This window comes from Ptychodera flava, chromosome 11 (genome assembly GCF_041260155.1).
Source record: "Ptychodera flava strain L36383 chromosome 11, AS_Pfla_20210202, whole genome shotgun sequence".
Lineage (NCBI taxonomy): Eukaryota > Metazoa > Hemichordata > Enteropneusta > Ptychoderidae > Ptychodera > Ptychodera flava.
In genome coordinates, this window is record NC_091938.1 from 445,939 (window position 1) to 462,468 (window position 16,530).

A 16,530-nucleotide genomic window follows, 5' to 3' on the forward strand; every position below is an offset into this window, starting at 1 on the left:
ATTGGTAGACTCAAAATATACAATAGAAACATAACCTAAGTGATTCAAACTACGTCGTACAATTGTTTTAAGCAAACACAAATCACAGACTCTTACATTTTATTTAGCTCACGTGTGTATACACGTGGGCTATTGTCATAGCGATGTCTGTCTGTCTGTCCGTGTGTGTGTGTGTGTGTGTGTGTGTGTGTGTGTGTTTAGTGTGTGTGTGTGTGTGTCTGTCTGTCTGTCTGTCTGTTTACACGATAACTCAAAAACGCCTGAACGGATTCAAGTCAGATTTGGTACACAGGTACCATGTGCTACTTGCAAGAACTGATTAGATTTTGGTTAGTGAGGCTTGCATATTAATGAAGTTATGCAATATCGTTTTTTTCCGTACAATGGTTTCCCTATGGAGACGGTAATGACAGTGTAGACATATATCAAGAAATACTGCACAAAATTTCATGAAACTTTTCACAGATGACAATCTAAGAACATTATGATGATACTGTGAGTGTCATGTCAATTACCTTCTCATTTGCATATTTAATGAACTTTTGTTATTAGTGAGATAACTCTGAAATTCCTGCACCAAACTTGATGATACTTGCAACAAATATTGATCTAATATATATCTAATTATAGTTAGAAGCATTAGACAGTATCAAGTTAATAAATAGCTTATTTGCATATTTTATGAAGGTTTGTAATTAGTCATATAACTCCGATATAACTTCACCAAATGTGATGAAATCTGCTGCAGATACTGCACCGATTGATATCTAACTGATCCGATTGATATCTAACTGTAGTGTAAAGCATTTAGTAGTGTGAAATTAATTAAGGGTTCATTTGCATATTTAATGAACTTTGTAATTAGGTATATAACTCTGAAATTACAGCACCCAAGTCAGTGAAATTGGGTACAGATATTGTTTGATAAATATCTAATTGTACTGAGAAGCATTTGGCAGTGTCAAGTTAACAAATAGGTCATTTGCATATTTTATGAAGTTTAGTAATTAGTGATATAACTCCAAAATAACTGCACCAAATGTGCTGAAATCTGCTGCAGATACTGATCCGACAGATATCTAATTGTTGTGTAGAGCATTTAGTTGTGTGAAGTTAATTAAGGGTTCATTTGCATATTTAATGAACTTTGTTATTAGTGATTTTACTCCAAAATTAAAGCATTAAATTTGATGAAACTTTCTATAGATGTTGATCTGATAAATATTCAATTGTACTGAGAAGCATTGAGCAGTGTCAAGTTAATAATTAGCTCATTTGCATATTCAATGAAGTCTTATAATTAGTCATTAAACTCCGAAATAACTGCATCAAATGTGATGAAAACTGCTGCACATACTGATATGACAGATATCTAACTGTGTTGTAAAGCATTTAGTAGTATAAAGTTAATTAAGGGTTCATTTGCATATTTAATAAACTTTGTACTTAGGTATATAACTCTGAAATTTCGGCACTAAAATTTGGTGAAACGTGCTACAGATATTGACTTGATAAATATTTAATTGTGCTATGAATCATTGAACAGTGTCAAGTTAATGCGGGGTTTATTTGCATATTTAATGCATTTTGTAATAAGTGACATTACTCTAAAATTACAGCATTAAATTAAATAAAACGTGCTGCAAATGTTGATCTGATGGATATCTCATTGTCCCATAAAGCATTGAGCAGTGTCAAGTTAATTGACAGCTCATTCGCATATTAAATAAAGTTTTGTAATTAGTGATTAAACTCTGAGAGTACTGTGCGAAGTTTAAAAAAAACCTGCTACATATAGTGATAACATATATCTCATTGTTCAGTGAAGCGTACAACTATTAATGAACCTGTTGTAAAACACGTGAGCATATTCAGTTCATATCTGGTTTATCTACTGTTTACTTTCTTGAGGGAATGTTTCATTGAAAATTCTTGAGATTAGCAATATCTTGACAGTCAACTTTGAACAAATAAAACAAGCAGAAGATATGCTTGCTTCGATTTTGACTATCTGGTCTTAAGAAACGTTTATTATTTGCCTCCTTTGATATCATAAGATAAGATTGTGATTTTACAATCCGACTTGTGACAATTGAAAATTGAAATTAAAATATGGAAAAGCTGTTCCTGAACTGAATAACTTAAGTTTCATCCAAACTGTTTAAAGTATATATCTTACTCTGTAAAAATTGCTATTCCACTAGTTTTGCTAGAATTGTTGAGTTGTTGTTGTCGTGTTTGAAGTAATAATCTTTGTAGCGATGACGTTTTGGATCACTGCAATCAACTCTACTTGCATCAGAACCTTGTTACCGAACTAACACCATACAACGACATTAAATGATACATGGAAATGCAAGTCACTTTACTGACTTATCACAAACACACCAATAAATGCTATCAATGTACGTCCTTCCTGCACAGTTACCATTGCTTTCATTAAAATGCTTTGAAGCCACTGCCCGTCGCCAGCCACTTCTTAGGCGCTCTACGCTAAATTTTAGATTTTTCATTTCGCTGCTGTGAAATACGTGGTATTAACATCGGACCGTTTTTACATTATTTTTCATCACAGGTGTCATGAAATTGGTTAAGAAGTCATGTCGGGGTTGTCTCGGTGACAGTTTAGTTGCCATAGATGTTAGTTTGAACGCAAATTGTAAATTTGTTGTTTCGATGGACACACACAAGAAAGAGGATACCGATCTGATTTGTATTGAAATGCTGATCCTCGTAGCAGCAGCAAGCATAACCTTCATAAATCAATGATATCGGGCCCTTAATGAATGTGTCGACGTGGATTTCCTACGCCTTCAATTTAAGCATTTCCTGGCACAGAAATTAATTGCATTTGCCCTGATACAAGAACGAACTCAGAATCAAATTGGTGCGAAAAGCGTCACACTGAAATGGACAGCCTCGAACGATGAACCTTGAGCGATTATTATACTGGGTGATCTTTGCTCTGTCTTCAAAAGGGAAAGTCAGATATGCTAATGACTATTCAAATACAATGTCAACATATTCATTTGATCAGAAAAACTAACAAGTATTCTATTTTCAGTATATTCGCTCAAGCCAAATTGATGCCAACAACTGAATTAGCGGTTTTCAAACGTGATTTAACAACGAATTGTTCCGCACATAATCTAGCAGGTAACATAATGAAATTCTGGTCCTGGTTTTAGTTTGGAGAAATATGTGCTCCAAGAATTTCACAATTCTTGATATGCTTAATGATCAGTGATCGGTACTATTGGGTCTGTATTTGTAAAATTTGCACGATATAGGATCTTGCAACCGGCGCTTTGAATTCCTGGAGCACACTACTGTATAGGTAATACGACCCTTTGTGACATTTGTGGCTTCCGTATTAACCCAGGAATGGAAACCTATAAATAGAAAACGGAGATTAAATTAAAAAATCCCCGTCAAGTGAAAAAACACCTCCTACTTACACAAGCTCCGCTCCATACCGGTGAGATGGTGTGGGCTAACCACATGACAGCCCTGGATGACGATATAGCCCCTACTCCGAACGATATAATACCAAGTAAAATATGAAATACGGCCAACACAGCGAGAATAATTAACACAGAATACATCTCCAAATATTGACTTCACACTGTCTCACAGCCCAGAAATCTGGTCACCAGGTCATCCTCAGATTAGTTCTGCCGAAGAGAAATAAAAATGACGCATTAATGTCGTACAATTCACTTGCAACGTTTGCACCAAAGCTGAGGTCTAACCTCGTTGCCATTTATATCGTCTAACATGTCTGCGTCGACAAAGATAAATAATTCCACATGAATAGGTGTCTGTATTTCTCTGAAAATGCAGGCAACTTTAACAATAAAAATATGAGTACCTTTACAATTTTGCGAAAGGACGATATAGTGTATAGTAAAATGCTGCTTGTCGGTGACACCGCACTGCTCGACGCCCGTGAGAATTCCACTCTGCCTGCTCTCGGCTTCACTTTACACGTATTACATTCAATGTAGAAATCACGCTCTTATAAAGTATACAGCCGATTATTACGACTGCCAATTCCGCTTTTAAATTCCCTCGTTCCGTGCAAACATCTGACATCAGCCAATGTTCTCTGAACTCGTATCAACGTCCGCAAAAGTGGTCTGCGATTGCGTAGATGACCCTATAGATGGCAGTTTATACTCTGTGACGTAACTCCAAATGAAATGCTGATGTGGTTTCGGTGGGTACGAGAATGCTCTCGCTATACGGAGTGTTAGCAAGCATTGTGGATAGCATTGCAATGATCATACCGCTGCTTTTCAAGCCTCTCTTTTATTTGCTGCTGTAATATTAAAACAAAATCGATATGGCAGCAACGCCACCATTCAACTGAATTAGGAACGTGTATCTGTTGACGATCGAAACTCGAATTGTAACAGTTCCGTACATTGGCAGTGTCATGGTAACGGTGTATTTTGGACGTGTTTCAAAGGCCATTTATGACAATAGTTAAACCATTTTGTGGGTCGGGCTACCCCGGCCCCAGTGTATTCAACGTATCGTAATTTTATATAATTGTGTTGTTGACTTTTCGCAAGCTTAATATCAGAGAGATTAGTAAAATCTCATTCGTGTCACAACTTTACAAAATTAAACAGAATCGCTTTTACACAAATGACATGACATGGTATATTTCTGGTATGATTCGTATGGCGAAGGCAAAACCTGCCGAAAAATCGATGCATTTCAATATTTGATGGAATAATCGACAGCTTTCGACAAGAATCACTTGAACCAGTGAGTGCTGAGGGATAAACCACCCAGCATTATCTGTGTCTGCTTCGTGCGTGGCTAGTGTTGCTACGTATTATAAACAGTTCGATAGTTGTTTGCTATATGTTTGTTAAGAATTCGACTTGAATAGTTTATTGTAAAATCAACGTAAGAAGGCTACATCTAGGGCCGGATCAACACTTTCAGTTCATTCATTTGTTGTTAACATTAGCTTCTCACTAACAATCTCTCCAGGCTATTTGATCGAGATTCCATACTTCCTTACGAGGTTGGAAAGTAATCAGACAACAACACTTTCAATACTTTACACGCCTCGTCTGAACATGACTTGTGTGATAATTTATACTCAATGAGGTTTCTGGGATTTTCTCAGCGTCAGCTGACGATTCTTTGACATACAGCGAGACATCAGTCAGCAGAGTAAAATAATAATTTGAAGATTGTGAAAACGAGATTGCTTTTGAAGGGAGAGGACTTCCAGCCGATAGTGACCTATGACCTAACTCAGTGTAAAAAGTCAGTGCATCAGGTAAATGTAAAGTAACTATTCTGATAATTGCTTGACATTATTCCTCACCTTTACCGAATGATATCGAGGAAAATGAATTCGATATATGATAGATATAACTCAGAGTGGTACTTTCTAGATAACATTGTAATAAAGCTATAAATTGCGCCATCCAATCATAATTTTACGCTAAGGAACGACTCATCCGGATATCTGATATTTCCATATGAGTACTTTGAATCCTATCGCATTTTCTCTTGTGAAGTTTCTCGTGATTTTCTAAATTTTGATCTTCAGATTTTTGACTACTTTTTACAAGTGAGTACATGTTCTAATGTATCCGAAATACAATTATTTAAAATTAATGGATAATGGCTCTTGCGAAGTAGTACAACTTAGCATTATCTTAAGGGGTATCTTTGTATTTATTCACCATTAAAGGTATCCTCAGGCAAGCACCGATTTCTACCACACAGATGTCTCCGTGTTCTTCAGATTTATGCCTCTAGCGTATACAGATCACTGCTACAGACCACTTCATTGCCTTCATTGGCCAAGTTCAAGTTTATATCCCAGGAGAAGAAAGATTAGCATTGTAAATATTATATTTAATAATAACGACAATAAATTTGATGTTTGAGTAGTTTATTGACTAGACTGTCGAATGTATACGACAAGTCACGCAATGTTCCGTCCTTGCGAGAATACATGTATTTACATAATGGATGGGTGCACGGGGTATTAAAGTAACACTGTGTCATCGATACTACGGTTGTCAATTTATCACAGAGTAAATGGACCATGACTGATTTTTGTATTCCCATTTCTGGAGATACAAAGCATGGATTAGTATGCACAGAAAGGTGTAAATGATCCATAATCTGTACTTAGGAACACTTATAAATAAACCGAAATGCCAATTCTGTGACATCTGGCAAATGGTTTCACAGTAACCAACCTCGATCCAGAGTTTAGGACACTTAATTATTCCTGGAACGAGGTTGAAGCCACTGATCTTGTATAAAAGTAACGTATCGCCATCTCAAATGTCACTTAATGTTTTTTAATAGAAACTTGCATGCGTAATTGTCGGAAATTAACATCCGGGACATGTGAATAGACGATGCGCAATGAGTGTTTCTGGCACATTGAACTGAAAATAGCAATTTGCCACGCCTAATACACAAGTCATATGTTAAATATTCATGCCTTATAATTCAGGTCTGTTTCCGCACTTATATGTCAGGGTCCCTCTTAGTTTTGTGTCTAATGTTTAAATTATGCCATACATTGAGATAAAAACCCCAGCAGCCTTTGCATGTCTTTGATCTTCTTTGAAATGTTCTGCAATGAAATTGGAAGAAATTCACATTCAAACAGCATTGCATCGACAGTAGTTTCATCGACACTTTAATATCGGTGCATTATTCATTGTCTTTCAACTTTCCTGTAATTGCTTTAATTAACGAGTATGAACTCATTCTACGCGATCTCATCTGTCTCTTATAAATATATCTAGACAAATTGGTTTCAATGTAAGCAAAGTAGAGACTTAACAAGGGTTTGAATCACACATATCTTAAAGATAGAGTATCCAAATAGTAGGTTTGCGAAAAATGAACACTGTAGATGTTTCGATGCAATAGAAGTCCACCCATTTTACAAGATCTCAGTTCGATGTTTTGATACAAGTTTTGAGTGAAATAAAATAACACACTTTACTTTGATTTCGTCAAGAAAAGTTAATTTTTCATCGTCATAGCACTGTCCTTGTCAAGTCCTGGGATGAAGATGTGACGATATAACGAAGCATTTTGGAGCCATTACTGCGCATAAAAATGTAGCGTAATTTTCTGAAGATGGCGTTCCCCAGGCTGTGGCCATTAATAATAGACAAAGATCGCGTAATGGACTTTAAATCCGATATGTTTGACCTCGAAAGTCTTTTCAAAGCTCTTTTTTGAACGGAGTGCTGATTGTCGGTAACACTGACTACATTTACATCACAGCATGGTGGGCTGAATTTGTAAATTAATTGCAAATTGCTCTTCTCATTGATTGAAGGCCATGTTCTGGCGGTCCAAGGTATTCTATCAGCTTGCTTCTCCATAGTGTTTTTGAAGGTCGTTGGACTAATTTTCCACACAGACCTTCCAGAAACGAGGGTCAATGTTTTCCGAAGTCCCTTGAAAACGAACATTAACGTAAAAATTAGTTGATTTTGAAAAAAAATGTAGGTTGCTATAGTAAATTTCAAAATATTGTACAACGAACAAGCAATGAAAACAATTGTCAAGTTTTTTTTTTCTGTTTAATTCAAGGGCACTCTTGCAATGAAAATGAAGTGAATTTAAATGGGTGGTCTTTCCAAAACGCTGCACGTTGGATTATTCCTCAAGTTTTTCCTGCTATGTTGAAAATTGCATCGAATATAGGAATTCATATAGCCGTCAGTGTCTTGTTGGACGGACACATTGATTGATATTAACGTAGACAAATTAAAGCGAGGTTTCTCATCCTCGCCCGCGTCTGTTTAGACCAGCCACGTTGTTTCTCATCCTAGTCGGCGTCTCTTTCGAACAGCGGCCGACCTTGTTTCCCGTTCGCATAAAAAAAGTAAAGATGAAATCGTGAACAGTGTCCTACGCATGACTGAAAGTGACAGTGACTGTGTATAATAATACATGAAATATAAACACTGTGTATTACTGTACAATGAATGTATCATCGTCATTTTTTTCTAGAATTACTGCATCCAAACAGTTCTGTTTTGTTGTTTTCATGTCGACTTGTTTTGTTGTTTTCATGTCGATTTGTTTTGTTGTTTTCATGTCGATTTGTTTTGTTGTTTTCATGTCGCTTTGTTTTGTTGTTTTCATGTCGATAGCTGGAGCTTTTTTTGCTTACAATTGAAATGGAAAATTCAACCATTTTATCGCATGAATTTTGTAAGAGACTTCAGATGACAAACAAACCTATAATTTTCATTACTTAACTAAAATAGTTATTGCCATCTACACTTTTATTGATAATCTTCATCTGGGAACGTTTACACAACTCTTCCAGATTGTGATTCTTGTCAGGGCAGTTGATTCAGTCGATGCAAAATGAATCCAAAAGTAACTTTGCAGGAACATCAAACGAGTAAATAATACAAATTGAACAATTTTGATTAAAATGGACAATTTGTCATACTTGTAAATTATTAGGTGTTCTTTTGCTGATGTTATAACAAGTCCTTGACAGGAACAGAAAAAGTCATATTGCGTCGCAAAAAGCAATAATAATGTAAAGAGATCAGATATTGAAGCTCTTTGTAATGAAATTTGGTGAAAAATTAATGTAGTTACCTTTAGCATAAAATAATATTCATTAAACACTGAGAAGCTATTCATTCATGGGAACAATATTGACTTTCTTATTCCGTTGAATATGCACGACTTTTAGCATTGTTTATTCTATTATCAATATCAATATCAGAACAAATGGCGCTATTCCAATCTACTGCCTGCTTCTATTATATGGCATTAGAATCTGTTCTTCTAATGGCTTGTGGTAATTTGGTTCAGTTATTCTACTCCGGAATCTAATATCTACTGAAACATGATAGCGGCTGCATTTCAGCAAACAGCAGTGGCCATTTCCTTTTGATTGATACATTATTAAAGCGGAAGTTGTCCTCTCATCGATTATTCAGTATTTCACAATCAAAGGAAGTCAGACTCTGAAAAGAGACTGGCCTAGAAAGGGTTCTGTTTCATGGCATAAAGCTGATGAAAGCCGTTTACTGTACTTTATCATTACATGTCCTGTCATTTCTCAATTTTCCGACTTTCATACAGACACCTACCATCATAGCTTTGTCACAGAGTTTCACACAGAGACCTACCATCATAGCTTTGCCAAAGAGTTTCACACAGATACCTACCATCATAGTTTTGTCACAGAGTTTCACACAGATACCTACCATCATAGTTTTGTCACAGAGTTTCACACAGATACCTACCATCACAGTTTTGTCACAGAGTTTCACACAGATACCTACCATCATAGCTTTGTCACAGAGTTTCACACAGATACCTACCATCACAGTTTTGTCACAGAGTTTCACACAGATACCTACCATCATAGCTTTGCCACACACGCCTGCTATCATAGCTTTGCCACAGATTTTGTTAATTTAACAAGACACAGATGGTAAGCTCGTTTACTTGTGGGGTTCAAGGTGAACTGCTTTTAGTTATATTGTCAGTGAAGTAAGTCTTATAACAGATGATGAAGGGCTAGGTAACATTCCAATGACTCTCCACTTTACTACCTCTGATATTGTTGTCATAGTTACACGCAACCACGACATTGGAATGAATGTCTCACAGAAGAAATTAAAGACATTAAATCATGAATTAATAACAAAATTAAATCATATAAGCTTTTATGTTTATCGTTGAATTCATCAGTTGGCATCATACCGTCCATTTTGATACAAAAAGTAATTAGAATAATTACGACCACCATGACGGGTACACTAGACAGTGAATATGAAATGTCATGCACATGGACAAACGATCAATTATTCCACCAAATCGAATGACGAAACAATAATAGATTGACAAAAGTGAAGGAGAGAGGAAAATGAAAAGGTAGATAATAGTCGCGCCAGCGGCTTACTGACTACGCAAGCGCTTATTCATAATATAGTATGCGAGTAACCGGAAGTGTACCCTTCTTTCATGGGCGCCGCCATGTTTTTTTTTGAGTACTCGTAAATAAACAAATACAAAACAAATTACTATTATATAACATGCCATTTATAAAATATACCTTTTATTAGCCAGTAAATGTTATTATGCACCTTGGCGCTGATACAAAATATCGATAATATAGATAAAGGGAGAAAACTGTCGTGCCTATGAACGGGGGCATACACAAAGAATGCTGGGATTGAATTTAGAAAAGCGCCTCCTGTGTCAATAATTAGATTCAAAAATTGCCAGTTTTTAGACGGAACGCTATAGTTTTCAGCTTGCAAGTGGAAGGTGGGCAGTGCGGTTACCATTGCAATGATAATGATTGCATAATACGCCCCTTGTTTAACGCAATAGGCTGTTATCATTGTAAAAATTGCCAATTTTTGTCCAAAATTTTACACGTTACAGAAAATCTATACCTGCACTGCTGCAGGGTTTGACGTCGTGTACCGTACGTGAACTGCTTTCATCAGAGGGAAACTGGGCATAGTTGTCATATAAACGTTTATGAAGTAACAATTAATTACATTTTATCATGAATCAATACAAATAACATTGCCAATCTTAACCCCTGGCGCGACACCAAGGGCTGAGCCCTATATAATATTAGTTTATCTGCAGGTAACAATGCCAGGATAGTTTGTTTTCAGGAAGCAATGCCAGGTGCCTTGAAAAGAAAATGCACTTAGAGTATAAAACTTAATGACCAGGAAACGACAATTCTTGCAATTAGCAAACAGCTCAGTCAAAAAAATCGTAAATGTATTGTACGACTTGTTTCTCTTGAATTCTTTTCCGTCAGGAATTATAATTTCCTTATTGACTTCATTTTGTTGCTTTTCTAAACTACTTTCTGGAATGTTTCTCAGGATACGTTAACCTGCCGAGAAATATTCATTTCTGACGTGACATCACGTACTTCTCGATGATTTGTCCCGGCCAACGAGTTACCATGGTGATGACCTTTCAACCCAACATACCGATCACAAGTAGATGTTGCAACTTTGTCATGATTTTTCTATGGTTTCATCTTTCATATTTCTATCTCTCGTCACAATTTCTTCCCCGCCGTCATTTTCTCTCGTCTCCGTCAATTCTCAACGTGACCTTTCCATGACCTCTCCACTGTCTGCGCTTCATGGTGTGAGCAATTTCTTTGAATTCACTGATTTCTCTAACGTTGACAAATGTAATAAAATACTTCATTTGAAAATATAGTCGGTATTCCATGATCATGAACTAATTAACTTATTAATGGTGTTCAGAATTGGCAAAAGCACTAAATCAACCTTTAAAACTAACATTGCCTTCAGCACAGTATGCTCCTATGGTATTCTTATGGAATCCTCAGTTGTATTAGAGTCTGCTCTGACTGGAATTCTCCTTATATTTTTAGAATTTCACGTTTTATAAAAAGAGTTCATGTGCGAATTCAGTAGTAACAGCTTCGACAGTTGTCAAGACTTTGTTTCACGTGACCACCATTATAGAATAGTTTTCCATTTCATTCATTTTTCTTTCAGGAGAGTATGGCCTTTGAAACACCGACTGCATTCACCATAAAGTACGTCATCGCCGCACAACTCTATTAAAATCAGACAATGGCTAACTCATAAACCGATTTGTTTCGGTCTAATGAAATACACGCCAGATAAAGAAACGTATTCACTACGGAACGGTTGACTTGAGTAGCTAATGGTGTGACAAGAGAATATAGAATTAAGGAATATTTAGGTGTTCATACCACCTTAAGCAATGATGACTCGGATAAAACATGAAAGTGGGCATAGAACCGACTTCAAATGGAACAGAGTAGAGACCGCTTTGTTAATGAGAACGGGAAATATATCTAAACAGAGACAAAGCCCGAACATGTAAAAGTGACTGAGAAATCTATTGACCAGATGAATATGGCCACAATAGTGACACTTAACTACACCCAAACCTTGACCGTTGATGTTGAAACTATGAAAGCTTGACAGAATCTATTATGCCGGTATATGCAAATTGAGCGAAGTTTTTATAGTGCTAGTTTGTACACAACCACACAAAATAATCGATATCGTGTAAATGTCTTATTTCTATGATTCAACAAACGATGAAATAACTGACATCACCGCTAAACTTAAAAATCATAATCAAATTATTCGAGAAATTGTTGGCTAAAATATTTCTCAGCCTGATGAAAAACGTTTCATACAATACTAACACATAGATTGCATGATGTCAATTCATAAAGCAAGGTTTGAGAGCCGAAGTGGTATGTACAACGTTAGGGATGCGACTCTATTGTACCACGTACATCTCAATGTGTGATGGCATTACCCGCTAAGTATCCCGGATGTACGCCATGTCCATTTTTTAAAACCTGGTTTACTTATATCCATGATATATAAAATTATACGCATTAAGGTATGCAATAGCCTTCTGTCCATTCAGTACTGTTAAAATGTTAATGAGCTCTTTGAAAGTGAGTGAAGTATTCAAACTTTCTCATGAAAAGAGGGGTGGGTGGGTGGGTGGCCGTGTACACTGGAAACTTTATGCTAACAATGAATGGTTTCCTGCCATATATCGTATAGAGCGTATAATCTATTTGCTTTAATTCGACGAAATTTATAAACGCTTTTATCTTCATCTCAGTTGAATCATGGCTGCGCATTGGTACTCACATGGCTGCGCATTGGTACTCAGTTGAATCATGGCTGCGCATTGGTACTCAGTTGAATCATGGCTGCGCATTGTACAGCGTTAATGAATGTTAAAACACTTACGATGTATGCAATAACATTCCACACAAACTGGTTGATATTTGATAGGTAGAACACGACATCTTTAAGTCCAAAACTGAATGGTGAGACACAACATCAACTCGACTGTGATATTTGCAATGCGCTGTGATGATACTCTCTAAATGCATTCATGGTTACGATACTGAGAAGGACGTAAAGATACACTATTCGACAGAAACCATACTGTGTCAGTGAAATTATTCTATCTAACATCTCCCTGAGTATGGCGCATACTTTCACTCTCAGTGCATTAGACTTGTGGTTCTTAGAGAAACCTGGAATGTTGATTTTGTTGTGATGACTTCAAGGGTGACTGGAAAGAGGAAGTTATTGAATCTAGTCGCCAATGCTTTCAAGTGGAAAAGTTTTACCTGTAAAGGGAACTAGTATGACGTCATTACATTCGGGAAGACACTTCAGTGATACGACTATCACAGCAGGTCTGCAAATAAACCATTAACCGTGTTATCAGTAGGTCGAAACCTTAGCAATAGTAATTAGGAATAGAATGACAAGCCTGAGTAAGGAGACACGGAGATTAAGTTCAATTATTGCCATGCTAGTCATCAGTCTCTATGCTGCGACATCAAGAATAACATCAAATCAGATGGTTGATGGAAAACAGATTTATCCCAAATTATACCAAAGGCCATTTTTGCCTTCAAGGAAAATTCTGAAACGAATGAAAAAAAACAGGAACCGTGATTACACTGTACATTCCCAGTTCGAAAAGCAATAATTTGGTGACTTTGCTCTGACTGCTATTTTCGGAAAGCAAGTCTTAATGTAGTATTTACTGATGTTTATCTTTTATTGAACATTCTATGTTGATATAGGCTGACTCGGCATATCCAATAAAAAATTAAAGAGACCTGAGGGCACCAAATGAATTTAAACACAACGTAAAACTTACATATGATGATATTACTTTTAAGTAGTTTGCCTACTATTTGATCTCATATTCCTCGTAGTACTGATAGAAAATTAACTGATTGTCTACGCCTCCTCGGCTGTCTCCATGGCTGTTACCAAAATCGCAACTGACAACATGAGAGGAAATAACGTTATATTTACCGGTTAATCTTATTTATTACAATTTATTCAATATTTCCGTGATCAGCTTTTTTTGTGGTTGTGCTGTTTGATCTTCTTACACTTTGAATGAAAGTTTGAGCAATCAGCTTACAATTCAAAACAAAAAGACAAAAAGAGAAACGAAAAGAGAATGTTTTACTGCTTGCCTTGTCTACCTGAGCTCGATGATTTGGTAAACGAAATTACTTGATCACAAGCTAGGCAGAGATAGCCAGCTGATTAGCTAAATTATAGTTAGCTCAGCAATGCAATTTGAAGCTTGTGATTGTAGCCTAGAGTCATGTAAACTAGAAAAAAACTCAACCTCTACCTTTTTCCTGACAAAACAAATTTTAGATTGTATATATCTGATTATGTCTGCAGGTAATCTCAATCAGAATTCACAATACTGAAGGCAAAACTACTCAGAGCCAGATTGAACAGGCCTAAAGATTGTTCCTGTCTGGGTAAGAGAACAGATGGTAGTACTTCTCCGCCCTCAGGTAGAGTCTAGATTTGTAACGATAAAAAGATACTTACTCAATGGGGAAAGAGGACAAAGTGAAAACACGTTATTCAGATAACAATGAATATTTACATATCGTTCACTTGGTTTTGTGTGTAAAGCTATTTGAGGGCTTGTGCGTCTCAGAAAATCAAATTGGAAATTGCAGAAAAAGTCCGCCATTTTCGACAGACAAATATTTCCAATGACGTCATATTGCCTAGGGTTGATTTAAGCTACGTTCTATATTAATGGGTCTCCATTTTGTGATCCGGCTACTCACGATTGTATTGACTTGTGACCGTGAGTGTATACAATATCTTCTGTAATACTGCAGTCACGATCCTGTTCGGCAACGTTCCTCAATAAAATGAACTATCTGGAGAATTTAAGTCTTTGCACGACTTGACATAATACGGTTACGTGGAAAAAATAACTGAAAATGTCGGCACTGTGAAGTTTATCCTTGTATTCTATTAATCATTGCTCAGTAAACTTAGTGATTTGTCTTTGCATGGAAGTCAGCTTGTTCTGGGTTGTAATATTTTTACAAATGAATTGCAACTTACAATCGTTGCAGGAAGAACTTTGCTCTATTGTACCATAGATATCACTTCTATGGTTGTGGTACCAGCCGCTGTTCTCAACGACATTATGACGTGTATCCAAAGGCTAACTGAACTTATATATATACTTTGTAGTCATAGTTACTCTAAAATACTTCTACAACGAAAAGCAACGGAAACCTCAGGATATTCAGTGGAATAAGAAACAAACCAAGTTCTGTAATATGATATGCGCTTGAATCTGCCAATCGACTGTTCAGCAGTTTTGCTGTCGTTACCTTTGCCAATCAAGGAGGCAAAGTCGCTATTTGAACGGAAATCATTTTCGTAAATTTTAACTTAATTAGTGACGTAAGACGATACATGAGAAAAACTAGATTTTGTCCGCTCTATACTTGCTAGAGGTAAACAATAAGCATCACAATGCTGGTATTTGTTGTGTACGGATCTCAGGGGCCAAGACAGATGTTTGGAGATGACCTGCAATCAAGGTGTTTATATGTGTGAATTTTGTATAACGCGTGCAAATGAATACTTAATCGCACAAAATTGTATACAAGGCAGAACAAAATATACCGGTCACGCTTGGCTAGTAAGCAAGGGTTTGTAGCCGTAAATCAGAGTTTAGCTGGTCATCAGACAAATAGAGAGACAGTCTTTCTATTTGTCTGTGGCTGGAGGTAAGTAAATAACATCACAATGACAGGCACCTGCTCTGTAGAGATTTTCTCATGAGCAAGACCCTAATCAAGGATTTTGTAGGTGTGAAATATTTGAATCATGGCATACAGATGAACTACACAGATTTTGTGTATCATGCAGGAGAAAATCTATCCCCAACCCCTTCCACGCTTGGCATGGATTCAGTTGATCGCCATCTTGAAAAGTATTCAGAATATGGTCGAGAAGAGACACCTTCAGCTTCGTTTACTGACAACAAAGATAAAGTAAACAATTACAACTTGTTGTCCGTCTCAATCTAGCTAGTTGAAAAGAGGTATACAGAAAGGCAGCGTTTTACTGAACATCCTTACATCATTCAGTGGTATTATTGGAGTTAATGGATTGTTTCAATATTTCTTGGCGTAAAAAACAAAAAAGCAACCAACAAACTGTAAGCACTGACTTTGTCTGAAGTGTTATGGCGCCGTTGAGGACTATTGCTCAACTTGAAGAGTCATCAAAAGAATAATTCTCCATCTCTAACGATCAACAGAGATTGTTAGTTCACATTTGCAAACATGACGTAATGGTAAACACCCAGCAACAAGCAGCCATCGTCGCTAGTGTGCACTGAGTCTAAAACTTACAAACGTACCAATGTGCATACTTGTCAGCAACATTTCTGTTTGAACATACAGCATGCGGCAATGCATCATGGGTAATTACGCTACATCTGAAGGAGACCTGGTATTCAGGCACAACGAGTTGTAAATATGCCTTTTTTTCTTCTTTTAAGGACTGCAAAATGATAGTTGCAGCTTATGAAACAATAGCTATTATCTTTATGAAAAAACTAACAATAATGTAAGTGCCGAAATGAAATATCTAACAATAATGTAAG

The 16,530-nt window shown here is 36.5% G+C and overlaps 1 protein-coding gene across 2 annotated transcripts in view; it reads right to left on the reverse strand.

Moving 5' to 3' along the window:
* The window catches only part of LOC139143202 (transmembrane protein 196-like), an 81,858-nt gene that overhangs the window by 35,632 nt on the left and 29,696 nt on the right, over positions 1-16,530 (reverse strand). The window contains exons 1-2 of one of the 2 annotated variants that reach the window (XM_070713343.1): positions 3,872-4,322; positions 3,459-3,674 (exon numbers count right to left, since the gene is read on the reverse strand). In XM_070713343.1, coding sequence (XP_070569444.1) covers positions 3,459-3,605 — 147 coding nt within the window. In that variant the 5' untranslated portion in view covers positions 3,606-3,674; positions 3,872-4,322. Of the gene's footprint in view, positions 1-3,458; positions 3,675-3,871; positions 4,323-16,530 lie in introns of those variants that run through there. The other variant, XM_070713344.1, reaches the window with a different exon arrangement.